Here is a 27,375-nt window from a genome sequence, read left to right on the forward strand (position 1 = left end):
TCCTAACTCTTCTGTAGAAGGCAGCAAAGTGCAGTGGTGATACCCAGTGCTCTGGAATCAGCCTCCTGAGTTCACACTAGGGTTCCTGCTACTTGGATATTTAAGCTCTGTTTCATGATTTCCTCAACCCAAAATTGAGACAATTTGTAGTTCCCACCTCATAGGATAATTAAAAGGGTTAAGGAATTATTATTAACTTTAGATTCATTATTAATATTATTAGTATCTAAAGAGCAGAGACAAATCTAAGACCACAGTGTATAAATAAATAAGCAAAGGACAAGAACACACAGTCTACAAGGAAATACAGAGATGAGGAAAACTATGGGAGGAGCAGTTTGGGTGATAGCAGTTGAGAATTTGGTTTAGTCTATGTTTAATTTAAGGCACCTGTAAAGCATTAGAAACAACCTAAGTGCCAAATGTTTTTTGTTTTTTGTTTTTTTTGAGATGGAGTCTCGCTCTGTCGCCCAGGCTGGTGCAGTGGCACAATCTCAGCTCACTGCAAGCTCTGCCTCCTGGGTTCACGCCATTCTCCTGCCTCAGCCTCCCGAGTAGCTGGGACTACAGGCACCTGCCACCACGCCCAGCTAATTTTTTGTATTTTTAGTAGAGATGGGGTTTCACCGTGTTAGCCAGGATGGTCTCGATCTCCTGACCTCGTGATCCACCCACCTCGGCCTCCCAAAGTGCTGGGATTACAGGCTTGAGCCACTGCGCCCGACCTAAGTGCCAAATGTTAATCAAATGGCTGAGTAAATTATGAGACATCTACTTAAAAAAGTGATTTTTTTTACAGAGTTTTGATAGTGGGAGAAAATACTAATGAACAGTATTTACTAAGGGAAAATAAAACAGCGTTTGTCATACATAACGTGATTTTAACCTTCTAAAAGAAAATGCACAGAAAAGAATTCAACAACATACGTGAAAAGATAAGCAGTGGTTACCATTGAATGATGGTGCTTGGGGAGCAAGGGAATGTGGGTGAGTCATTCACACAGACCAGAAGACCAGGTTTGGTGTGTGAGCTGTCTGAGGTCTTTTCAGTTCCACAGTTCCACATAACAAGAACTTACTGGCCTGAGAAAGGGTTTTGTTGGCTCTGATAACTGAAAAGTTCAGTTGCATGTGGATTGATGGGCACAGACACTGTGTCTAGAACCTGGACTTCTTTTATCATTCAGCTTTGCCTTGCTCTGGACTGTCTGTAGGTCAGCCTCTCTTCTCATGGTGGCAATAAGACACCCGACCTAATCGTTGCAGCCAAGACTTGGGCTGACTCTCATTACCTCTTTGTGCTCAGCTTGGATGCCATGCCTGTCCCTGATCTGTCACTGTGGCCAAGGGGACTCAGGTGAATGTGGCCTAGTCAGTGTCACCATTCCCACAGCACAGCCCGGGAGCGTGGGCAAGCCTGAGTGCTCCCCTATGGCAAACACAGTTGGATGGATTATAGAGAGCCAGTGGATGCTGGTGGGCACAACCAGCAGGTGACCCCAAGAGTGAAGGAAGATAAGGAATTCTGTTTTCTCCCCTCATCCTCTTTTTTTTTTTTCCTGAAGAGACAGGGTCTCCCTCTGTTGCCCAGGCTGGAAGGCTGGAGTGCAGTGGCACAATCACAGCTCACTGCAGCCTTGAACTCCTGGGCTCGGGCAAGCACCATGCCTGGCTAATTTAAAAAAAGAAATTTTGTAGAGATGGGATCTCACTGTGTTTCCTAGTCCTGTCTTGAATTCCTGGGCTCACGGGATCCTCCCACCACTACCACACCCAGACCTTTTTTTTTTTTTTTTTTGAGACGGAGTCTCGTTCTGTTGCCCAGGCTGGAGTGCAGTGGTGAGATCTTGGCTCACTGCAAGCCCCGCCTCCCAGGTTCATGCCATTCTCCTGCCTCAGCCTCTGGAGTAACTGGGACTACAGGCGCCCACCACTATGCCCGGCTAATTTCTTTTTTTTTTTTTTTTTTTGAGACGGAGTCTCATTCTGTCGCCCAGGCTGGAGTGCAGTGGCGGATCTCAGCTCACTGCAAGCTCCGCCTCCCGGGTTCACGCCATTCTCCCACCTCAGCCTCCTGAGTAGCTGGGACTACAGGCGCCCGCCACCACGCCCAGCTAGTTTTTTGTATTTTTTAGTAGAGATGGGGTTTCACCATGTTAGCCAGGATGGTCTCGATCTCCTGACCTCATGATCCGCCCGTCTCGGCCTCCCAAAGTGCTGGGATTACAGGCTTGAGCCACCGCGCCCGGCCGCCCGGCTAATTTCTTGTATTTTTTAGTAGAGATGGGGTTTCACTGTGTTAGCCAGAATGGTCTCGATCTCCTGACCTGGTGATCTGCCTGCCTCAGCCTCCCAAACTGCTAGGATTACATGCATGAGCCACCGCTCTTGGCCCCCACTTTTTTTTTTTTAATTAAAAAATGCAATTTCTGTAAGAAGTCTGTCTCCATTTCTCAGATAACCTAATGTTTGGAAAGCTTGCAGACTTTGTTATTACCCATGTAGATGCATGCATTGATTATAAATTGAATCATAGGCTATATATTATTTTATTACCTACACAGAGTTGGATTTATTAATCTACAGCTTGGTCACCCTCAACTCAAGATAGCTTTGGGAAGTATTTAACCTGTGGTCTTTCAAATCATGCAAGAGATTGAAAAGATAGAAGAATGCGATTGTGGTCAAGTGCGGTGGCTCATGCTTCTAATCCCAGCACTATGGGAGGCCAAGGTGGGTGGATCACTCGAGCCCAGGAGTTCAACACCAGCCTGAGCAACATGGCGAAACCCCGTCTCTGCCAAAAATACAAAAATAAGCCTGATGTGGTGACACACACCTGTAATCCCAGCTACTCAGGAGGCTGAAGTAGGAGGATCGCTTGAACCCAGGAGGCAGAAGTTGCAGTGATCCGAGATCGCACCACTGGATTCCATCCTGTGCAACAAAGTGAGACCCTGTCTCAAAAAAAAAAAAAAAGAAGAGTGAGATTGTGAGAATTTGAAGAACACAAACTGGTGGTGATGGAATAGGGACAAAGAAAAGAAACTAGCGCCATGTGATATCACAGAAGCAGAAGATGGCATTTTGAGAAAGTAGGCATGCATAGCAGTGTCCATGCAGCAGAGAGGTCTAACAAGATACAGATTGGAAAATGTGGGTTGATTTTCCAGTGAGGGGCTTGTTGGTGACCACGCAAGAGGAGTTGAAACAGTGAGTGGAAGTGGGAAGTTTGAAATGGAAAGTGGAGACAGAAACGACTGGTCCACATGAGGGGAAAGGGTTGTGGACCAGGCCACAAGTTAGGGAGAATTGACTTTGAGTAGAGAGAGGATATCTTTCTTGGCAGTGTCAGTAAGGATGTGTGTGGATCTGGCTAGGAGGGAATTCCGGGAAGATCACTCTTGGGCACCTCAGTTTTCTCTGTAGCATCCTCAAGAAGATGTGCTGAAAGTGATGAGGGTCAGTTAGCAAGAAGGTCATGATTCAAGCCATGCAAGTTGGGTGAAATCTGAGAGTAGAGGAGGGGGCTGACCAAGGCTTTCCAGAAGCTGTTGAGGGCCTTGACGAGACTGAAAATCTTGATTTTTTTGTAACACAGTAGTTACTGATAGTGTGAGATCCCCGGGATCCTTTCAGAGTATCCATGAGGTTAAAGCTGTTTTAATAATCCTCTTAAGGAGTTACTGACATTGCTCTCTCTATGTTGCCATCAGCACTTGGTGAGCAATGGTGAACAGAGCCCGCAGCACCACAGCCAGGTCAAGGCAGTGGAACTAGAGAGGTTACTGAGCTCTGCACTGCCACAGCTCAAACCAGTGCCAGTGAAAAGTACTCACCATATTAAATCCATCCTTAATACATGTCTTCACAATGTCTGTGTGACAAACACATATACAGCATTTTTGCTGCATACTGAATGTGGTGGTTTTCTCAGGGAGAAGCACTTATGTAACTATTTGAGCTATGAGCGGAATTAACTGCTTTTTAAATCAACCCTCAGTATAGTTTTTATGAGTATAAAGAGTTTGTGAGATCAGAAAGTTTGAGAACCACTGTTACACTGGCACACTTTGCACAGTTCAGTCTTTTCTTTGGCCCTGCACAGAAACATGAGTTGAGGATGGAAGTGACAGGTTGCAGCATTGATTCAGGGTCAGAGTTTCACAAGGCAGTCAAGATGGACACGAAGAGGCACTGTGGAGAGCCAGTCGACTGGCTTTCCCCGGGTCCAGGACAGGGCAAGAAGGGAAAAAGGATGACGGATTAGAATAAAGAGTTGGGGTCAGGTTGTTATATACTAGTTGAAGTTAATGAGAAGGGCCAGGCTGGCCAGGCGCGATGGCTCACACCTGTAATCCCAGCACTTTGGGAGGCTGAGGTGGGTGTATCACAAGGTCGGGAGTTTGAGACCACCCTGGCCAACATGGTGAAACCCCCGTCTCTACTAAAAATACAAAAAATTAGCCTGGCGTGGTGGCAGGCGCCTGTAATCCCAGCTACTCAGGAGGCTGAGGCAGGAGAATCGCTTGAACCCAGGAAGTGGAGGTTGCAGTGAGCCGAGATGGCGCCACTGCACTCCAGCCTGGGCAACAGAGCGAGACTCCGTTTCAAAAAAGAAAAAAAAAAAGAGGGAAGGGCCAGGCACAGTGGCTCACGCCTGTAATCTCAGCACTTTGGGAGGCTGAGGCAAGAGGATCGCTTGAGCCCAGGAGTTCAGGACCAGCCTGGGCAACATAGTGACACCCCATCTCTACAAAAAAATTAATTTAAAAAAATTAGCTGGGTGTGGTAACATGTGTCTGTATTACCAGCTACTTGAGAGGCTGAGGCAGGAGGATTGTTTGAGCCCAGGAGTTCAAGGCTTCAGTAAGCTATGATCATGCCACTGCACTCCAGCCTGAGCCATAGAACAAAATCCAAACTCTGTTTCAAAAAACACAGAAAGAGAAAATGTGGCATTCTGGAAGGCACTGGGAAAGTCAGGATTTGTGGTCAGGTGTAATACTAGCCTCAAAGGGACTTCCAGTCTCTTAGGAGAAATAAAACCTGTATCCAAGTAAGCATCTACACAGGCAACCATGATTCACACCCTCTGAGTGTTACCAGTGGATGCCCATGTGGCGTGGGAGGAGGGAGTCCGGACACTCTTGACTGTGGGATCCGCACCTGCCAGCTGCTTCCCATTTCTCTGCTTTTCTCCTTCTGTAGCTATGAATAATGTAGAAATGGCACTTGCAATAAAAGAAGGCTGGAGATCTAGCTATTTTTCAAGTAGCAAATCTTTTTTAATAAAGATGTCTTCCTTTGAAATTTATGCCTGGAGGTTTAAGGGCCTAGAATTTATTTAACTTGAAAGAACTAATGGATCTGTTTCAGAAATGCTTAAGCTGCAAAACATCCAGTTGGCTTGGACTGCTTCTCTGCTTATACTAACAAGTTTGGGTAGGACCCTCCTGCCCCCAGTGGTTTAGAAGTAGGCTGTTAGAATCTCATTGTGGTCCAGGCTTCCTGGACTACGACAGTATCTAACTGGGTGAAAAGCCAAATGACTTAATCTAGTTTCAAGAAAGTCCTTGAGAAAATGTCTGTGAGTTCTATGTGGGGAGGGCTGGTTGGGAGCAGGAAGCAAAGTGGGAGTTACTACCTATATTATAGACCACAGGAATCTTAAGATTCGGCAAGGGTTATGTGTCTTATACACATATCTGCAAGTGTTCCTTGGAAGTAGGATTTGAGCCAGAGATGTCTGGGTTCTTGATCATCATGCTTCTTTATCCTGACCCTTGAGAGGGCCACTTCCTAAACCTAGCCGGTTTGTGTGCCCACAGACCCAGGGTCCCAGCTGCAGGCATAACCATCTCTTCTACTGCGCAGATGCTGCTTCAGTCACGGCAAAACCTGTCTGGATTCTCTACTCTGAAAAGTTCTCTAGGCTATAAAACAAAATAATCATTATTCCATAATTTCCTAAAGTGCACTTGTATGTATGGAAAAGATTATAGACAGAAACATATATAACTTGTAAATGTATTCTATGCAGAATTTCTCATTATGTCAAGCATGTGGTTTGCCATGTTTATCATCTCCTATTGTCTTAACGTCGGGGGTTGCAACAAGGGAAGTCAAAATTGGGGGCTGGTGCTGAGCACAGATACACACCCATAGCCCTTCAATGACCTCAGGTGACAAGATGTCTCCCACCTCCACCCAACACCTAAGCAATCCCTTCGGAAGGTCTACTGACTGTTCTTAAGGGTTAGGCAACATTTTCTTAGTGAGTAAACAGTGAAAACTTAACTTCTTGAAAATAGTGAGCTAGAAGTGATTCCTTAAACTGATCATGAGTATTATTAAATTATACCAAATTTTACGTGATTGTTCATCATTCTAGGAATGGTGAGAAGGGACATACAATTAAATTTTAAAATGTTTTAAGAAGAATTAAGTGATATTGTATCATTCTACTTTGAGGGCTTAATAGTATGTGCTAATTTGCAGATGAATGAAGTTGACCTTGCCGCCTACAAATAACCTAATAAGAAATGATCACTGCCAGCTGGGTGCAGTGGCTCACGCCTGTAATCCCAGCACTTCGGGAGGCCAAAGCGGGCGGATCACGAGGTCAGGAGATCGAGACCATCCTGGCTAACACGGTGAAACCCCGTCTTTACTAAAAATACAAAAAATTAGCCAGGCGTGGTACGGGCGCCTGTAGTCCCAGCCACTCAGGAGGCTGAGGCAGGAGAATGGTGTGAACCCAGGAGGCAGAGCTTGCGGTAAGCCAAGATCGCACCGCTGCATTCCAGTCTGGGCGACAGAGGGAGACTCCGTCTCAAAAAAAAAAAAAAAAGAAATGATCATTGTCAGAAAAGAGACTTCATTAAGTAGTGCCAGTGTTTTTGTTTTGGTTTGGTTTGGTTTGGTTTTTGAGACGGAGTCTCAGTCTGTCACCCAGGCTGGAGTGCAGTGGCATGGTCTCAGCTCACTGCAACCTCTGCCTCCCAGGTTTAAGCAATTCTTCTGCCTCAGCCTCCTGAGTAGGTGGGACTACAGGCATGTGCTGCCATGCCCAGCTAATTTTTGTATTTTTTCTTTTTTTTAAGTAGAGACAAGTTTCACTATATGGGCCAGGCTGGTCTTCAACTCCTGACCTCGCCCACCTCAGCCTCCCAAAGTGCTGGGATTACAGGCTTGAGCCACCACGCCTGGCCTGTTTTTGTCTTGTTTTAGTGTCACTACATTGTCTAAAAATTTGTGGTTTTTATTGATTGGCTAGTTTTTCAGACTTGTTTCTTGGAGGCTTGGATTTTTTGGGGTGCCTCGGGCTGTGAACTAGGACCTAAGGGAAGACGGAGTATCTTCTTTTTTACCTATGCCATATCTTGAGGCTCCTCTTAGGGTTTAATTTGAAGAAAAGACCTGCTACTTAAATTGAAACCAATAGTCTGAGCATCACTAAATAAAAGGATACATGAAGTATTTTAAAAGGAGCCCCTTTGCTACCTTTTTACCAGAACAATAATGTTCTTTAGCATGTATTGTTTCTCAATACACCTACTCCTGCTACTAAACACATTTTTTTTTTTTTTAGAGTATTTCCTCACATTTCTCTTAACCCTTGTCCTAGCCACTGTTAGCCAGACCCTCCAGCCGTCTTTTGGCTGAGGTGGTGACTGGGGGCCAGCCATGGGGGCCATCAGGGTGAGCTACTTGTCAGCGCCCCCTCCATCACAGTGCAGTTGATCCACATTTGTTCCTGCTGCTGCACCCTAGCGGTAAAAGAACTGCTCAGCTATTGACTATTGGCCAGGGCAAAAGAGGCCTTGCAGAAAGACTCTCAGCTGCAGAGTTGCCTGGGAGGCCTTTGGTCACACATGTCTCTCAACCAGATCCTGGAAGAAGAGTGTTTTCTTCTATGACCTTGGAGACCTGTTCTGTGTGTCAGGAGACAAATAGACCAGGACAAAAATGACTTCCAAGTTGATCTGAGAAAAGTACATACATAAACCTTTGCCTTTGATACCTGCAGCGCAGAGTCCTATCTTAGGAAAAGTCCAGATTTTGTAGGCAGACCTGGGTTCGAGTCCTGATCCCCACTCCTTCCTGAGTGATGAGGTCTGTGATTGTCAGGTGGTCGGCCCCTACGTTCACAGTCTCAGGAGGCTTGGAGATACAGTCAGCATCCTTTGTGCTGGCTGCTGTCTCCGTAGTCATGCTTAGCTTAGTTGTTTTGTGGGTGAGTTTACTTAAACAGGAAATTGAAGTATTTCTGTGACTACTACTCCTGCTCTCACTACTGCAAAACCTTTCTCTTTATAGCTCTGGACTTACTGGACAAAATGTTGACATTCAACCCTCACAAGAGGATTGAAGTAGAACAGGCTCTGGCCCACCCATATCTGGAGCAGTATTACGACCCGAGTGACGAGGTAAGAGCTCATGTTCCTGGCCGCTGCTTCAGGGACATAGATCAGCCAGCAGTGGACCAACCATATCTTGCTTAGATTTTCTTGAGATGTACCTGGTGCGATACCTGGTTCTTCCAACAAGCCCACCTTTGCCTTGAGGACAAGTGCTGTGGGGCACAGCTTGAAACCTCCCCGCATAACTCTCTATCTCAGCAGACTTCCTCCAGGCTACCTGCAACAGGTAGGGGTGGGGAAAATGCATGTATAAAGGGGACAGCTGCACCAGTGTGGAGCACAGAGAGGGCAGGGGTCTGAGACTGGAGGCCATTGTCATGGTTTGATAGGAAGAGACACCTGAAGTGTTGTGCTGGCCCTGAGGATGGCCAGAGTGGAGAGGAGGTGGTCGGCCTATTGACAGGGACAGCACACAGAGTAGGGAGGGAAGTCAACTTGGACAGTTTCCACTGTGGCTTGGCGACTCCATGTCGGGTGTGCTATTCCCTAGAGACAAGGACACGAGAGTGTTGTAAGAAGTGATGAGGCCAGAGTGGATGTGGCGGCTCTTCAGAGCAGGCGGGGCATTCGAGTAGAAGGAGCTGTATGTCATGTTCTCCCCAAGACAGTCCTAGTGCCTTGGCTCTCTGGTTCCCCTGGGGTTCAGTTTTAACTTTAATCTCTGGAGGATAACAAAGAAAAATGCAATATGAACCAAAAATTTGGATTGTTCTAGTTGAGGCTCCCATGTACAGAGAATAGTCTTTACCCTCCTGTTTTTGAAAGAATCAGCTTTCCCTTCCACATCCGTCTCCCTACCTCCAGCAACAAATGAGGCAGCTTGTGAGATACCTACAACGTAGCCAGTAACACAGAATAGGTGGGAATACGGGTTTGGGGTTCTTCTAAGCTTAGTGGGCTGGAGATTTCCCAAGCTTCTGAGTCCAAATCAGCTGGCTGGGATGGTGGATGATGCATGTAGGACACCTGCTGTGATCCCTCCTATGCATAGCCCTCCTTCGGGTTGAGCTGTTTATTCTTCTGGATATGAGTCCTTCTCCCCTTTCAGATGGCCAAAGCTTAGTGCAGAGTTTGGGGTCTGTGCTTCCTCCTTCTAAAGGCCTCATGTGAGGATTACATAGGTGAGACGTGAGAATCTAGACATTCACTGACTGACAGCTGGTATCATCATCAGCTTAGTTCTGTAACATTGCATTAGTTCACGGGCATTTAAAAATCAAAATGTGGCCAGGCACAGTGGCTCACACCTGTAGTCCCAGCTGTTCAGAAGGCTGAGGTGGGAAGATTGCTTGAGCCCAGGAGATCGAGGTTTCATTGAGCTGTGATCACACCACTGCACTCCAGCTTGGGTGACAGAGCAAAACTCTTTCTCTAAAAAATAATAATATCATTGTTTGTCACTGTGTATGGGGTTCTTTGATCTAGACAGCTTTTATTTTACTTAAAGAGCTTTCTGGAGTATGGTTAAACATTAAAATGGGAGTTGGACACGATGGCTCACGCCTGTAATCCCAACACTTTGGGAGGTCGAGGCAGGCGGATGACTTGAGGTCAGGAGTTCGAGACCAGCCTGGCCAACATGGGGAAACCCCTTCTCTACTAAAAATACAAAAATAGCTGGGCATGATAGTGCGTGTTTGTAATCCCAGCTACTCTGGAGGCTGAGGTATAAGAATCACTTGAACCCAGGAGGCGGAGGTTGCAGTGAGTCAAGATCACGCCACTGCACACCAGCCTCGGCAATAGAATGAGACTTAATCTCAAAAAAAAAAAAAAATGGGGCCAGATGTGGTGGCTCACACTTGTAATTCCAGCACTTTGGGAGGTCAAAGTGGGTGGATCACCTGAGGTCAGGAGTAGACTAGCCTGGCCAACATGGTGAAACCCTGTCTCTACTAAAAATACAAAAATTAGGCGGGTATTGTGGCAGGCAGGCGCATATAATCCCAGCTACTCTGGAGGCTGAGGCAGGAGAATCACTTGAACCCAGGAGGAGGAGGTTGCAGTAAGCCAGGATCGCACCGCTGCACTCCAGCCTGGGCAACAGAGCAAGGTTTTGTGTCAAAAAAAAGAAAAAAGAAAAGAAAACTTGTGAGAAAATACAAGAGTGTTTTTTTGCATACTACAAAGATGTAGCTCTATAATCTTGTTACAGTTATTAACATTTTGGAGTATTTCTTCTCAGTCTTATATTTCTGTATCTAAATTTTTTTTTTTTTTTTTTTTTTTTTTTTTTTTGGAGACAGAGTCTTGCTCTGTCGCCCAGGCTGGAGTGCAGTGGCGTGATCTTGGCTCACTGCAAGCTCCGCCTCCCGGGTTCACGCCATTCTCCCGCCTCAGCCTCCTGAGTAGCTGGGACTACAGGCGCCCACCACCGCGCCCGGCTAATTTTTTGTATTTTTAGTAGAGATGGGGTTTCACCATGGTCTCGATCTCCTAACCTTGTGATCCGCCCGCCTCGGCCTCCCAAAGTGCTGGGATTACAGGCGTGAGCCACCGCGCCCGGCCCTAAATTTTAAAAATAAAATAGTTTTCATTTTCTTGACACAACATAGGCATTTTCCTATTAATCTTCCTTGAAGTTTATTTTTTTTCTCTTTTTTCTTTTTTTTTTTTTTTTTTTTTTTTTTTTGGAGACAGAGTCTTGCTCTGTCGCCCAGGCTGGAGTGCAGTGGCGTGATCTTGGCTCACTGCAAGCTCCGCCTCCCGGGTTCACGCCATTCTCCCGCCTCAGCCTCCTGAGTAGCTGGGACTACAGGCGCCCACCACCGCGCCCGGCTAATTTTTTGTATTTTTAGTAGAGATGGGGTTTCACCATGGTCTCGATCTCCTAACCTTGTGATCCGCCCGCCTCGGCCTCCCAAAGTGCTGGGATTACAGGCGTGAGCCACCGCGCCCGGCCCTAAATTTTAAAAATAAAATAGTTTTCATTTTCTTGACACAACATAGGCATTTTCCTATTAATCTTCCTTGAAGTTTATTTTTTTTCTCTTTTTTCTTTTTTTTTTGTTTTTTTTTTTTCTTTTTTGAGATGGAATCTTGCTCTGTCACCGGGCCAGGCTGGAGTACAATGGTGTGATCTCGGCTCACTGCAACCTCTACCTCCCGGGTTCAAGCAATTCTCCTGCCTCAGCCTCCCGAGTGGCTGGAGCTACAGGCACGCACCACCACACCCAGCTAATTTTTGTAGTTTTACTAGAGACAGAGTTTCACTATGTTGGCCAGGATGGTCTCAATCTCTTGACCTCAGGATCTGCCTGCCTCGGCCTCCCAAAAGTACTGGGATTACAGGCGTGAGCCACCATGCCTGGCCAGTTTTTTTGTTTTGTTTTGTTTTGTTTTGTTTTTTTGAGATGGAATCTTGCTCTGTCGCCCAGGCCGGGGTGCAGTGGCGCAATCTCAGCTCACTGCAACCTCCACCTCCTGGGTTCAAGCAATTCTCCTTCCTCAGCCTCCCAAGTAGCTGGGATGACAGGGACCTGCCACCGTGCCTAGCTAATTTTTGTGTATTTTTAGTAGAGATGGTGTTTTGCTATGTTGGTCAGGCTGGTCTCAAATGATTCTCCCACCTTGGCCTCCCAAAGTGCTGGGGTTACAGGTGTGAGCCACTGCGCCTGGCCTTGCAGCTTAATTTTTAACAGCTCTAAGATGTTTTTTCATATAAAGATACCATGATTTATTTAACAAAATGCATGTATTTTAGTATTATGGGTGTTGATTGGATAAACACCCACCACTTCCACAGCAGCACATTTCTCTTATTTCAACATTCACTGCCTTAACACATTTAAAAATTCTTCTGGGATTTGTGATAAGTTCAGAAGAACACTTTAAACGGATTCAGTTGCTCCCGGTCTAAGTGCTTATGAGACCTTCCGGAGTGTGGGCACAACTCTTAGTCTCACTCTGTCCCCCAGACTGGAGTGCCGCAGCATGACCTCAGCTCACTGCAACCTCTGCCTCCTGGGTTCAAGCAATTCTCCTGCCTCAGCCTTCTGAGTAGCTGAGATTACAGGCGTGCACCACCACACTTGGCTAATTTTTTATGTTTTTGGTAGAGACAGGTTTTCACCATGTTGGACCAGGCTGGTCTTGAACTTCTGACCTCAAGTGATCCGCCCACCTTGGCCTCCCAAAGTGCTGGATTTACAGGTGTGAGCCACCGCACCCAGCCAGCAACTCTTAAGTTTTTATGGGACATCAGTCCTGTTGTATAAATTCAGAATCTGAGCAGTGATCATTTTATGAATCAGTAAATTACTGCCTTACCCATAACAACTTTGACTGTTAAATGTTTTGTTTTCTCTTAAAGCCCATTGCTGAAGCACCATTCAAGTTCGACATGGAATTGGATGACTTGCCTAAGGAAAAGCTCAAAGAACTAATTTTTGAAGAGACTGCTAGATTCCAGCCAGGATACAGATCTTAAATTTGTCAGGTACCTGGAGCTTTAATACAGTGAACTCCAGCAAAGGAGACACTGCCTTTTGTTTCTAGAATGTTATGTTCCTCGAGGTCTGTTATTTTGTATTCTTTTCCAAGCTCCTTATTGAAAGGTTTTTTTTTTTTTTTAATTTAGAATTAAAAATTATTTAGAAAGTTACATATATTCTTTTAGGAATCTCTTTCTTGTTTATTAGAAACTCCAGGTACCTCCTTTACTCTCAAGGGGGGTAGTGAATGTGATTATTTGGAAACAACTTTTTCATATTCTAGTTTGTTCATCTTTGGGTTCTCATCCGTTCCTTGCTGCCTGTCCAGAGCATTTCACAGTTACATGAGCATCTCTCTGGAAAGGTTTCGCCTCAGGACTCCCTTCCTCCCAGGGAATGCAGAGCCGCCAATTAGATGAATCTAGTGTTAGGGTCCTCTGTGCCTGCCCCTTCAGAAACTCCTAGCTGGGACCTGGTTCTACAGTTGATGTCACATGCAAGGGGCCCAGACCCTGTTACCAGTTCAGACTAGCAGTGTAGGCTGGAGAGCTGGGGAAACTTCATCCAAGAGATGGAGGCTGGGCTGGCCAGTCAGGGGGATTTACATGGGCCTGCACAGAAGCTACATGTGCTTAGGTCATAAGGGGAGGTGAACAATGTGACAATATTGGTAGATTTTAAAAATTGAGTAGGCCCAACACAATGGCTCATGCCTATAATCCCAGCACTTTGAGAGGCTGAGGTGAGAGGATCTCTTGAATCTCAAGAGTCCAAGGCTGCAGTGAGCTATGACTGTATCACTGCACTCCATCCTGGGTGAATGCTGTCTCAAAAAAAAAAAAGTATACAGGAAAAGAAGGCAAATCTTGATTTTAGAGAGTATATGACAAGAGGAGAGAGAACTGGACTTGTGTTTAGAACTCTGTAGAAAAGAGCAGTGAAAAAAGAATTGTGAGCCAAGGTAGAAGCAGTTGCTGGGGAGATGCTTTGGACAGAACCGTGTTGCAGTTACAGGCGTCCATTCCCTGTCACTGAGGACAAAGAATCAAGCAGACATGAGCTGAGGACTGAGTGACCCACACAGCCTCCAAGCAGATAGCGCTGAAAGCCAGGCAGGGCAACAGAGCAGGGAATTGGTAGTTTGGGGGATGGAAAATGGTGTTTTCAGAAGTCTGACATCAAAGCAGGAGGGGTTGAAATGAGGGAAGACTGGGTAGGACATCAGCTAAGAATAAATGCCTGGTCTTCCATACCAAAGGGACTGTAGCGTTGGACTAGAAATGAAGTGGGGAGAAGCGGCAAATTCAAGAGGAGGAGGAAAGGCAAAGTCTGAAAGACTGCGAATTTTCTAAACCTACCAACTTGGGGGAGGCAGGGCTGCTGGCACTGTTAAGCCCTCGCTTAGCCTGCTGTTGACACCAGACACACCCCAAAAGACGATCTCTCAAACCCAAGGGAAGTGTTGTGGAGTCACGCAAACAGGATGTGCAATGGACTACTAGCCATAAGCCCTGCGTAGTGACTGAGAAAGAAGCCTGTTATCAGCAGGGGACTGAGCTGGTTCCTGTCTTCTGTTGCCCCATACTTATGTGGCTGTCTAGTGGAGGAAGGTGTTAGCCACAGTGATTTGCACACTCACTCACTGACAGAAAGCTGGGCCCCAGGATCCAACCATTTTCACACCTGCAGTCCCCACAGAACTAACTTCTGGCTCCTCCGTAAGGCGCTCACAGTAGAGCAATTGTCTCTGTTTCTCAAGAGTCCCTGCCCCACCGTGAGGCTCCAGGACACACTCCCAGTGTCTGTACAAGATCAGGTTAACTAGACCCTGGTCAGCCGCTGCCTGTTTTTGTAAATGGAGCCGCACAGGGCCTTGGATTTGCTCACAGGTTACCTTTGCTGCCTTTCCTCTACAGCAGTGGAGTCACAACAGACCTGGATGGCCTGTGAGGCCTGAGAGGTTTACTCTTTTGCCCTTTACAGAACCTAGAAGATGGAACGGAGCAACCTCTGTTGCTTTTCTTCCTTCACAATTCCTTTCACAGTCATTTTCCCTCAGCCAGGTGGTGGTCTGTGATCACTCATCTTCTCTGTTGCTTGAGGTCAGGCGTGCTGCCTGCTTAGTCTGCCTTATACACCAAGAGCAAGTGGAGCAAGCAGGATCTAAATGCGACCTCAAAGGGGCCCATAGGAGGGGAGAAAGGCACGCAGACACAACTGGGCACATTTTTAGTATAAAAGAGCTTCTGGGGTCGACGTGATAATTTATTTTTCATGACTTAATCAGCATTGAGCACTTCCTTTTGCCAGTTAGGAAGGGAACAAAGATGAATAAGACCGAGGCTTTGCTTTCCAGCAGCCTCATAGCAGGAAATGTAAACGAGTGTACAGAGTCCCAGAGGTGGGCACGGGCATGGTGGGCCCCAGAGGGTAAGGCAGACATTAAAGCCTCTCAGAGTGTGGCCGACTCGCAGTTGGGCTACAGCTGAAACCTGACAGTTGGGTTCTTTGTTGGTTGGAGAGGGGCACGGCTGTGCGGAACCTGGAAGGTGATCATGCCAGACAGCTGAGCAAGAGGGGACTGCAGAGAAAGAGGCCGGCCCAGGCTGTGGCCTTTGCCTCCCCAGGAGCCCAGCTCTCCCTCACAGGGAGCTGCCTGACCTGAAGCAGTGACTCAGGTGACTCTGGCGGCAGTAAAGATGCAGGAGGTCCTCAGAGAGCAAGGACTTGGGGGACAGCTGGCCAGGCCACTGGAGACAGGCAGCACCGCAGGCACAAGGATGACAAGACAGCAGCAGGGTTGCTCCTGGGGCCACAGGACACAGTTACAGAAAGCCTCCTGAAGCCAGCCTTGCAAGGCGGGGGACCAGTATCCGTCGGGTCCACCACCACTCTGAGAGTCCCGGCGTGGCAAGGACGGTCACCTCTGTGTGTTGTTCATTTGCTCCAGACACAAAAGACACACAGATGCTCTCTATGTGCTTACAGCATGATTTTTCCCCCCAACATTCTTTTAATGACAGTTTTCAACTATTCTTAAAAGTTGAAGGAATTTAAAGTAGACACCCATATTCCCACCTAGATTATACCGTTAACATTAACATCTTACTAGTTTTCTCATAGATCTGTCCATCTGTTCCTCTATCTACCCATCAACCCATCTCATTTTATCCATTCATTGCAAAGGAAGTTGCCAACATCTAGACTGACTTATAATTTAATCATCTAGAATATCACATGAATCCAGGGGAAGCTGGGGCTGGGTTGGCTGATTAAACTATGGGATAGGTTCTTTCATAAACATTTCATTTTGGTGATCACAACAGAATGTTGGGAAGTCAGCATGCATCCCATGTTTATGATTGAGGAAACTGAAGACATGAGCCTTTGAGCACTTTGCTCAAGATTGTATATCAAGTAGCAAAACTAAGCAGAGAATCTAGGTATTTTGGACCCAGAATGCCATTTTCTTGAAATGTTTGCCAGCATGAAACAGTGGCAGGCTGCACACTGCCTGTGACTAGCCTTGCTCCCTGGGAAAGGTCTCAGGATTCATTCACAGTACTAAGGAGCATTGTCTCTGAGTTTTCAGCCCACACACTGGAGATCAGGAACTCTAAATTGGAGAACTCAGGAGGTAAACGTGTAATAAAACGAGGGAACACTGGGAGGGCACTGTTGACCGTTTGGCTGCAGCAGGAAGGGCCTAGAAACATACACCCCAGGACCACAGAGCACAGCTGTGGGGCCCATTTGGTAGAGGAAGCAATCAAGTGATATTTGTAGTGTTGGCCGAAAGATCTTAAAGGGTCAAAGTATATTCATTGTGTTTTGCTCAAGGGGGTCAGTTTCCATGGGCAAGTTTAAAAGCTGAACATGCCAGCCGGGCGCGGTGGCTCACGCCTGTAATCTCAGCAGTTTGGGAGGCCAAGGCGGATGGATCACAAGGTCAGGAGATCGAGACCATCCTGGCTAACACGGTGAAACCCTGTCTCTACTAAAAATACAAAAAATTAGCCGGGCATGGTGACGGGCGCTTGTAGTCCCAGCTATTCGGGAGGCTGAGGCAGGAGAATGGCGTGAATCTGGTAGGCGGAGCTTGCAGTGAGCTGAGATAGCGCCACTGCACTCCAGTCTGGGAGACACAGCGAGACTCCGTCTCAAAAAAAAAAAAGCTGAACATGCCTACTACCTGTGAGAAGCCTCATTCCTACCTAGCCCATGTCCTCAGTCTCCTACCCTGTGAGGCGGGTGAAGGTAGAGGTCAGTGCTCAATTTCCTTCTTCATCCGCCTGATTGTGAATTTTCTCAGGTGGATTGATCACTAGGGGCATGAACCGCATTTCCCTTTGGTTTATTGAAGATGAAAGCATTTTAGGGCAGCTTAACGTCCTTCCAGCCCATAGGTTTGGCTGCAGTTCACCTCTACATGAAAGAGACCACTTCTCCCTCTCAGCCCATCTCCAAGTCCACAGTTCGGCTGTAACACCCATTCTTCTTGCCCCAACTCCTGAGTGGCAGATGAAAACCACAGCTCTGAAAGTGCTCTGTGAAATAATAAGTGATACTCTGCTAGATTTTCATGCTGGAAAACATTTCACACCAATGAGAATCTCCAAAGGGAAGAGTCTGTTTTGTTTGCGTTTTGAGACACTTGGTTGCTCCAGTGGCCTTCTCCACCAGGCTTCTTCATCCGAACCACAGAATGCAGAACATGATTTGAGTGGCAGTTTTCACTTTTAAGGATGGGACAGGCTGGGTGCAGTGGCTCATGCCTGTAATCCCAGCACTTTGGGAGGCCTAGGTAAGTGGATCGTTTGAGGTCAGGGAAACCAGTCTGGTCAACATGATGAAACCCTGCCTCTACTAAAAATGTAAAAATTAGCTGGGTGTGGTAGGAGGTGCCTGTAGTCCAAGCTACTTGGGAGGCTGCAGCAGGAGAATTGCTTGAACCTGGGAGGCAGAGGTTGCAGGGAGCTGAGAGTGCACCACTGCACTCCAGCCTCGGCAACAGAATGAAACTGTCTCGGCCGGGCGCGGTGGCTCAAGCCTGTAATCCCAGCACTTTGGGAGGCCGAGACGGGCGGATCACGAGGTCAGGAGATCGAGACCATCCTGGCTAACACAGTGAAACCCCGTCTCTACTAAAAATACAAAAACTAGCCGGGCGAGGTGGCGGCGCCTGTAGTCCCAGCTACTCGGGAGGCTGAGGCAGGAGAATGGCGTAAACCCGGGAGGCGGAGCTTGCAGTGAGCTGAGATCCGGCCACTGCACTCCAGTCCGGGCGACAGAGCGAGACTCCGCCTCAAAAAAAAAAAAAAAAAAGAAACTGTCTCAAAAAAAAAAAAAACGGATGGGACAGCATGATCGATAGCTGGGAGTGAAGTTCACTCATTACAGTGGAAGCCATGAGGCAGTGGCTTTGCAGGTGTGGCTGCTCTGTGCCCACCTCTAGCAATCTGTTCTAGCAAGCCCTCCAGGCGCTTTCCAGGCTAGCATCTGAGAACCACTAGCCTATAAACAGTTGGAGTAGATTTGGTTTGGAATAGAATTTCTCCAAGTAAAAGTAGAGACATTGGAAAAACAGGGAAAGCGCGCTGCTTGTGCTTGCCTGGTGTGATACTCCAGGTGGGCCCTGGCCGGGCATAGAGAGTGAGGGAAATGCTTCCTTTCAGGGCGCTGGTTCAGAGGCCTCATGGGAACATAGCTGTCAGGTCACCTCTGACCTGCGTGATCAGCACCTCTCCTGCCTGTGAGAACCAGTGACAGCTCCTTGCTAAAACCCCAGCCCATTACCCCCACTCACACTTCCCACCAGGACTGTTTTGCCCTCAGTCAGAGAAAATGTGAGCATTATTAACAGGGCACTGTCCCCTGACTGTGCAGTTAACTCTGTCCTAGCTGGTCATTTAGAGAGAGAGACTTGCTAAGAATAGGAGGCGGCAGAAGACCCTTTTGCATAAAGATGTATTATTTTTCAAAGGCCCTTAAACTCTAATTTTGACCATGGAGTAGTGTTGGTTATCTTAGTATATGTGCTGCCGAAGCGAGCACTAGTGTTGGATGTCTTATGATAAATAAAGGGCATCTTGGGAACACTGCAGTCCGTGTAGGCTGGGGGAGTGGTGTCTTTCCTATGAGTGTTGTGGAAACCACCTCAGAACTGTCTGAGAGAAGGTGCCTGTGGAGTGAGGGCTGACCCTGGCCCCTTCAGAACTACCGTGTGTTACTCTTGCCCAAGTGTGTCCAATGAGATGACTGTTTTGCAGGAGTTTTTTTTTTCCCTTTTCTATTTTCTTTTTTTTTTTTTTTTGAGACAGAGTCTCGCTCTGTTGCCCAGGCTGGAGTGCAGTGGCCGGATCTTGGCTCACTGCAAGCTCCGCCTCCTGGGTTTACGCCATTCTCCTGCCTCCCCAGTAGCTGGGACTACAGGCGCCGCCACCTCACCCAGCTAGTTTATTTTGTATTTTTAGTAGAGACAGTGTTTCACCGGGTTAGCCAGGATGGTCTCGATCTCCTGACCTTGTGATCCGCCCGTCTTGGCCTTCCAAAGTGCTGGGATTACAGGCTTGAGCCACCGCGCCCGGCCTCCCTTTTCTATTTTCATAATGCTATTGCTGCTGCTGTTTTAATGTGGTTCACTCTTGTCACTTTTGTGTTTTGTGATGCTGATGACAATGTTGTTTTCACATGACTCACTCTTAACTCAGTGGTCTGTTTGTGTTTCTGTAGGACAAGGGCTCAGAGGACTGGACGTGCTCAGACATCGGTGTTCTTCTTCCCAGTTCTTGACCCCTGGTCCTGTCTCCAGCCCGTCTTGGCTTATCCACTTTGACTCCTTTGAGCCGTTTGGAGGGGCGGTTTCTGGTAGTTGTGGCTTTTATGCTTTCAAAGAATTTCTTCAGTCCAGAGAATTCCTCCTGGCAGCCCTGTGTGTGTCACCCATTGGTGACCTGCGGCAGTATGTACTTCAGTGCACCTACTGCTTACTGTTGCTTTAGTCACTAACCGCTTTCTGGTTTGAAAGATGCAGTGGTTCCTCCCTCTCCTGAATCATTTTCTACATGATGCCCTGCTGACCATGCAGCCGCACCAGAGAGAGATTCTTCCCCAGTTGGCTCTAGTCACTGGCATCTCACTTTATGATAGGGAAGGCTACTGCCTAGGGCACTTTAAGTCAGTGACAGCCCCTTATTTGCACTTCACCCTTTGACCATAACTGTTGCCCCAGAGCAGGAGCTTGTGGAAATACCTTGGCTGATGTTGCAGCCTGCAGCAAGTGCTTCCGTCTCGGGAATCCTTGGGGAGCACGTCTTTTCTCATATCATGGTAGTCACTAACATATATAAGGTATGTGCTATTGACCCAGCTTTTAGAAATGCAGTCATTTTTCTAAATAAAAAGGAAGTACTGCACCCAGCAATGTCACTCTGTAGACTTACTGTGGTCACTTGTACCATATAGAGGTGTAACACTTGCCAAGAAGCGTTATGTGCAGTACTTAATGTTTGTAAGACTTATAAAAAAAGATGTAAAGTGGCAGCTTCACTCGGCATTCGGTGAGAGAAGTACAAAGGTTGCAGTGCTGAGCTGTGGGTGGTTTCTGGTGATGTCCCAGGGTGGAACTCCACACGCTGGTGCACATACGCCCTTGAGCTACTTCAAATGTGTGTGTTTCAGTAACCATGTTCCATGCCTGAGGATTTAGCAGAGAGGAACACTGCGTCTTTAAATAAGAAAGTATACAATTCTTTTTCCTTCTACAGCATGTCAGCATCTCAAGTTCGTTTTTCAACCTACAATATAACAATTTGTAATAAAGCCTCCACGAGCTCATGACATGAAGCACTGTTTGTCCTCAAGTACTCAAATATTTCTGATACTGCTGAGTCAGACCGTCAGAAAAAGCTAGCACTAACTCGTGTTTGGAGCTCTATCCATATTTTACTGATCTCTTTAAGTATTTGTTCCTGCCACTGTGTACTGTGGAGTTGACTCGGTGTTCTGTCCCAGTGCGGTGCCTCCTCTTGACTTCCCCACTGCTCTCTGTGGTGAGAAATTTGCCTTGTTCAATAATTACTGTACCCTCGCATGACTGTTACAGCTTTCTGTGCAGAGATGACTGTCCAAGTGCCACATGCCTACAATTGAAATGAAAACTCTATTGTTACCTCGATTGAGTTGTGTTCCACAGAAAATGCTATCCAGCAGATCATTTAGGAAAAATAATTCTATTTTTAGCTTTTCATTTCTCAGCTGTCCTTTTTTCTTGTTTGATTTTTGACAGCAATGGAGAATGGGTTATATAAAGACTGCCTGCTAATATGAACAGAAATGCATTTGTAATTCATGAAAATAAATGTACATCTTCTATCTTCACATTCATGTTAAGATTCAGTGTTGCTTTCCTCTGGATCAGCGTGTCTGAATGGACAGTCAGGTTCAGGTTGTGCTGAACGCAGAAATGCTCACAGGCCTCACTTTGCCGCCCAGGCACTGGCCCAGCACTTGGGTTTACATAAAATGAGTTAGAAAGGTGTTTCTGTAAGGTCCTTTTTACCTCTGCTCAGCAGAGAATCGATTCTGTCATGTTCCTTTATTCACAATCTTAGGTCTCAAATATTCTGTCAAACCCTAACGAAGAAGCCCCATCTCAGGTTGGATTCCCTGGTTCTCTCTAAAGAGGGCCTGCCCGTGTGCCCCAGAGCTGCTGCTGGGCACAGCCGAGTGTTGGGAAGGGCCGCCCCGCAGTGCGCAGTCCTCACCACCCAGCCCAGGGTGCTCACGCTCACCACTCCTGTGGCTGAGGAAGGATAGCCAGCTCATCCTCGGAAAACAGACCCACATCTCTATTCTTGCCCTGAAATACGCCCTTTTCACTTGCGTGCTCAGAGCTGCCATCTGAAGGTCCACACAGCATTGACAAGACACAGAAATTTGACTGTTACCTGATAACACTGATAAGTCACTTTTCATTTTTAAAACATTGACAGTTTTATTACTCTTGTTTCTTTATACTTTTTAAATGGAAAGTTAGTATTATGAGGTTAATTTGCAATCCTCTTCTAAATAGAAAACCACAGCCTTGGCTACTAACATCTGGAGATTGTGAGCTCCTTCCCATTCCCCTTCCTGGTACTGTGGAGTCAGATTGGCATGAAACCACTAACTTCATTCTAGAATCATTGTAGCCATAAGTTGTGTGCTTTTTATTAATCATGCCAAACATAATGTAACAGGGCAGAGAATGGTCCTAACCAAGGTACCTATGAAAAGCGCTAGCTATCATGTGTAGTAGATGCATCATTTTGGCTCTTCTTACATTTGTAAAAATGTACAGATTAGGTTATCTTAGTTCATATTAGTGACACTGAACAGCACCTCCACTATTAGTATGTTCAAATAAGCTTTCAGACTAATAGCTTTTTTGGTGTCTAAAATGTAAGCAAAAAATTCCTGTTGAAACATTCCAGTCCTTTCATTTAGTATAAAAGAAATACCGAACAAGCCAGTGGGATGGATTTGAAAGAACTCATCGTGAGGACTCTGTCCTGACACAGGTTCTCAAAGCTAGCAGAGACATGCAGACATTGTGGCATCTGGGTAGAAGAATAGTGTGTTCGGTGTGCAGTGCACAGTGTGTGGTCTGTGCACACTCATTCCTTATGCTCTTGGGCACAGGCAGTGAGTGTAGATGTAACCGGTAGCTTTGACAAGCTACATGTGGCTCACCAGTGGTTGTCTCTAAGGAATCGCAAAGGTAAACTACCCACACCACATGCCACATAATATTTCAACCATTCAGAGGAGACTGTTTTCTCTTTATTTGCTTATATGTTAATATGGTTTTTAAATTGGTAACTTTTATATAGTATGGTAACAGTATGTTAATACACACATACATATGCACACATGCTTTGAGTCCTTCCATAATACTTTTATATTTGTAAATCAATGTTTTGGAGCAATCCCAAGTTTAAGGGAAATATTTTTGTAAATGTAATGGTTTTGAAAATCTGAGCAATCCTTTCGCTTACACATTTTTAAAGCATTTGTGCTTTAAAATTGTTATGCTGGTGTTTGAAACATGATACTCTTGTAGTGCAGATGAGAGGCTATAACAGTGAATATGCGGTTTCTCTTACGTCATCCACCTGGACACGATGGGTCAGAAACAAATGGAAACCCAGAGCAAGTCCTCCAGGGTTGCACCAGGTTTACCTAAAGCTTGTTGCCTTTTTTTGTGCTGTTTATCTGTGTAGAGCACTCAAGAAAGTTCTGAAACTGCTTTGTATCTGCTTTGTACTGTTGGTGCCTTCTTGGTATTGCACCCCAAAATTCTGCATAGACTATTTAGCATAATGGTAAGTTAAAAAATGTTAAAGGAAGATTTTATTAAGAATCTGAATGTTTATTCATTATATTGTTACAATTTAACATTAACATTTATTTGTGGTATTTGTGATTTGGTTAATCTGTATAAAAATTGTAAGTAGAAAGGTTTATATTTCATCTTAATTCTTTTGATGTTGTAAACGTACTTTTTAAAAGATGGATTATTTGAATGTTTATGGCACCTGACTTGTAAAAAAAAAAAACTACAAAAAAATCCTTAGAATCATTAAATTGTGTCCCTGTATTACCAGAATAACACAGCACCGTGCATGTATAGTTTAATTGCAGTTTCATCCGTGAAAGCATGAAATTGTCTAGTCCTTCCTTACGTTCCCCAGATGTCTTCCAGATTTGCTCTGCGTGTGGTAACTTGTGTTAGGGCTGTGAGCTGCTCCTCGAGTTGAATGGGGATGTCAGTGCTCCCTAGGGTTCTCCAGGTGGTTCTGCAGACCTTCGCCTATGGGGGGAGGTAGGCGGAGCCCACACCCATCTCCTCATTCTCCTGAACTTCAGCAGCCCCACTGCTGGGCAGATGTCCTGGGCAACCCCTTATTTCAGAGCAAGAAGTCATAAAGATAGGGGTTCTTGGACATTTGGTTCTTACCAATATTGGGCATTATGCAATGACTTATTTACAAAACAAAGATACTGGAAAATGTTTTGGATGTGGTGTTGTGGAAAGAGCACAGGCCTGGGACTCATCCAGCTGAGTTCAGAACTACCCCCTGCTTAGAACTGCAGCTGGCTATGGGCCAGTCATTCTGCGTCTCTGCTTTCTTTCTCTGCTTCAGACTGTCAGCTGTAAAGTGGAAGCAATATTACTTGCCTTGTATATGGTAAAGATTATAAAAATACATTTCGGCCGGGCGCGGTGGCTCAAGCCTGTAATCCCAGCACTTTGGGAGGCCGAGACGGGCGGATCACAAGGTCGGGAGATCGAGACCATCCTGGCTAATACGGTGAAACCCCGTCTCTACTAAAAATACAAAAACTAGCCGGGCGAGGTGGCGGGCGCCTGTAGTCCCAGCTACTCGGGAGGCTGAGGCAGGAGAATGGCGGAAACCCGGGAGGCGGAGCTTGCAGTGAGCTGAGATCTGGCCACTGCACTCCAGTCCGGGCGACAGAGCGAGACTCCGCCTCAAAAAAAAAAAAAAAAAAATACATTTCAACTGTTTAGCATAGTACTTCAAAGCAGGTACTCAGTAAATAGCAAGTCTTTTTAAATGCTGCTTTATTTCATTAAATTTTGTTATAAGGTCTCACTAAAATGCCTGCAAACAGACGTATCTGCTAATCTGAGAGGAAACCCTCCTGTCAGAAACCTTCAGGGAAGTCAGCTGATAGCACGTAAACTGGGAGTTTCCAATGGGGTATTTGAAGCACCGTGGGAGTATTCCACTGGCCCTCTCCCTGAGAGATTTAACACTCTTCTCTGTTGTCCAGATTCTGTAGAAAGAAATCAGAATAATCGTCTTCCTTGTTCAGCAGAGAAGCCTGGTCCCATTTTCCCCGCTTTGTGATGGGCTCCTCCTCTCAGCAGTAACTCAGCAGTTCCAGATGGCAGTTCGGACCGGCATCTAGGCTGGCTGGTTCACTGTATTTACTCAGAACCAACACGTCCAGAGCTCGCCTGGACCATCTGAGGGGAACAGGAAACACCCCTAGGCTGTGGAGGCAAGTGTGGACCCCCACCCCCGGCCCCGAAGCCAAGGGGGACATAGTTTGGGAGTGGCCAAAGAGGAGCAGTGCAGGAATGGGTTTTCCTAGGGACAGGCTTAGCATCCCTGACTCTAGGAAGAAGGAGAGTGAGGCGGAGAAACAGTGGAGGGGATGATGGCACTGGGCCCCATGGGGCCGAGATGGACACAGGGCTCGTTCTCTTGAGTCTGGCACCAAGGACAGCTGAAGACAGTATCATTTTCAGGTGGAGAGGAGAGAATGGAGGGAGGTCATCCCCTATGACGTCTTTTGCAGGTGAAGGTGGGAGACAAGGTCTCTGTTGACGATGAGGCAGAGCCACCGTGAAAATTGTAATAGGAGGGCTGCCCACCACTGGAAGGGCCTGCAATGACGCTAGGACACCCTCTGCCTGCATGTCATGTTAGCTGGGCTGGGCTAAGTAGAAGACCAAGGGGAGGAGGTGCAGTGGGGAGACCATGTGGGATGCAACCATAGGGCTGGTGGAGGGGCTGTGGCATGTGAGCAGAGACTACATGACTGGGCATCTGCTGTGGCTAAGCATGTGTGGGCAGTGGTCCTAGACCCGCCATGTCCAGACAATGATGTAGAACGCCCCAGCATCGCCAGTCTAGACTGTGTCTGTGGAGAGCAGAAAGTTGTCTAGGGCTGCCCGGGGAACTGTGAAGCCAGGTATACACCCTCACCGCAGATGGTGACATTATGTACAGTGGTGGCAGGAGCAAGGAGGGAGGGAAGAAAGACCTTGTCCAGCTTTAGTCACAAAATACCTAATGGAAGACACCAGTGCCAATCCTGTGGGTTTCCTTGGGACTTCACGCTGGCTTTCTTATCTGCTCCAGATCCATTCAGCAGTCACTGAGTTCTTGCCAAATATGTCATAGCGCCCGAGGCCAGGAGCAGGGTCTGCAGCAGGACAATTCCCATTTTCAGGAAATGCCTGGAGCTGCCAGTCCCTGGGGGAAGGGAAAACATCTTTCAGCCATATGCAGGCCAAGAAGACCGATGTCCAGTAGCTTTGTGATATTTATTTTTTAAATTTTTTTTTGAGACAGGCTTGCTCTGTCACTCAGGCTGGAATGCAGTGGCGTGATCACTGCTCACTGCAACCTCTGCCTCCTGGGGTCAAGCAGTTGTCCTGCCTCAGCCTCCCGACTAGCTGGGATTACAGGCGCGCGCCACCACACCTGGCAAATTTTTGTATTTTTAGTAGAGATGGGGTTTCACCATGTTGGCCAGGCTGGTCTCAAACTCCTGACCTCAGATGATTCGGCCTTCCACAGTGCTGGGATTACAGGTGTGAGCCACCGCACGGGGCCTGTGGTGTTTCTGTGGGGATCCACAAATGTGTGTGTAAAAGCTGATGATTACAGCAAGAATGTGAACAGTAGCAGTTCTCCATTTGAAAGCAAAGTTTTTGGCCGGGCGCGGTGGCTCAAGCCTGTAATCCCAGCACTTTGGGAGGCCGAGACGGGCGGATCACGAGGTCAGGAGATCGAGACCATCCCGGCTAACACGGTGAAACCCCGTCTCTACTAAAAATACAAAAACTAGCCGGGCGAGGTGGCCGGCGCCTGTAGTCCCAGCTACTCGGGAGGCTGAGGCAGGAGAATGGCGTAAACCCGGGAGGCGGAGCTTGCAGTGAGCTGAGATCTGGCCACTGCACTCCAGTCCGGGCGACAGAGCGAGACTCTGCCTCAAAAAAAAAAAAAAAAAAGAAAGCAAAGTTTTGTCTTTATCTGGGTATCAGAAGGATCCTCTGGGCCATTGTCACTCCCTGTACTCCGAGAGTCACCCTAGTACTATGGGGCACACACAGAAAACAGCAGCCTGCTTGCTTTGAAAGGAAAGGCATCTTTAATCACCAAGGCCTGGAGAAATTATTTTGTTTTCTTCTTCATCTTGTTTCCTAACTTCTTACCAAAATTTAGAGTCTAAGGGAGTTTTTCATATAATAATGTCCCACATGCACACATCAGGCCTACAGATGCTCTCCCTTGAGTCGACTGGAAATGTGACACCGGGTCCATGCTCTGGAACTGTTCCCTGTGATGTGCTGGGATGTGTCCCAAGCACAGGAATCCCAGCAGTTTCAGCTCGGCACAGAACCACCATGCTCCGGACACAGGCTTTGGAAAGACATGTCAAAATTAAAATACTAGGTAAGAGAAGTACCTGATTAGGTAGAAGTTGGGGAGGAATCCTTGAATTTTGTGGCCAGAAGGAGCACTGCCCCTTTTGTTTAGTAAGACCAGACAGTAACAGAAGCCAGTTGTGAGCTGTGAAAGTGGTGGGTGAAGCAGGGGAGGCTCCTCTATGGTGGGACCCTGGACAAGGGAAGCCGAATGTGTGAAGAAGGGGTGTGGGGGTGTGCAGTGCCCTGGGACATGAGGGCAAAGCTTTCAAGCCTGGAACAAGGCACT

General features: G+C 46.8%; 1 protein-coding gene across 1 annotated transcript in view; it reads left to right on the plus strand.

Annotated features, from left to right (window-relative positions):
• The window catches only part of MAPK1 (mitogen-activated protein kinase 1), a 113,657-nt gene extending 90,147 nt beyond the window's left edge, over positions 1-23,510 (plus strand). Inside the window, exons 7-9 of the mRNA XM_033234081.1 lie at positions 8,323-8,432; positions 12,739-12,864; positions 19,592-23,510. Of these exons, the coding sequence (XP_033089972.1) occupies positions 8,323-8,432; positions 12,739-12,855 (227 nt within the window). The 3' untranslated portion in view covers positions 12,856-12,864; positions 19,592-23,510. The remainder of the gene's footprint in view (positions 1-8,322; positions 8,433-12,738; positions 12,865-19,591) is intronic.
• Positions 23,511-27,375: the final 3,865 nt, after the last annotated feature.

Source organism: Trachypithecus francoisi, unplaced genomic scaffold (assembly GCF_009764315.1).
Source record: "Trachypithecus francoisi isolate TF-2019V2 unplaced genomic scaffold, Tfra_2.0 Lachesis_group14, whole genome shotgun sequence".
Lineage (NCBI taxonomy): Eukaryota > Metazoa > Chordata > Mammalia > Primates > Cercopithecidae > Trachypithecus > Trachypithecus francoisi.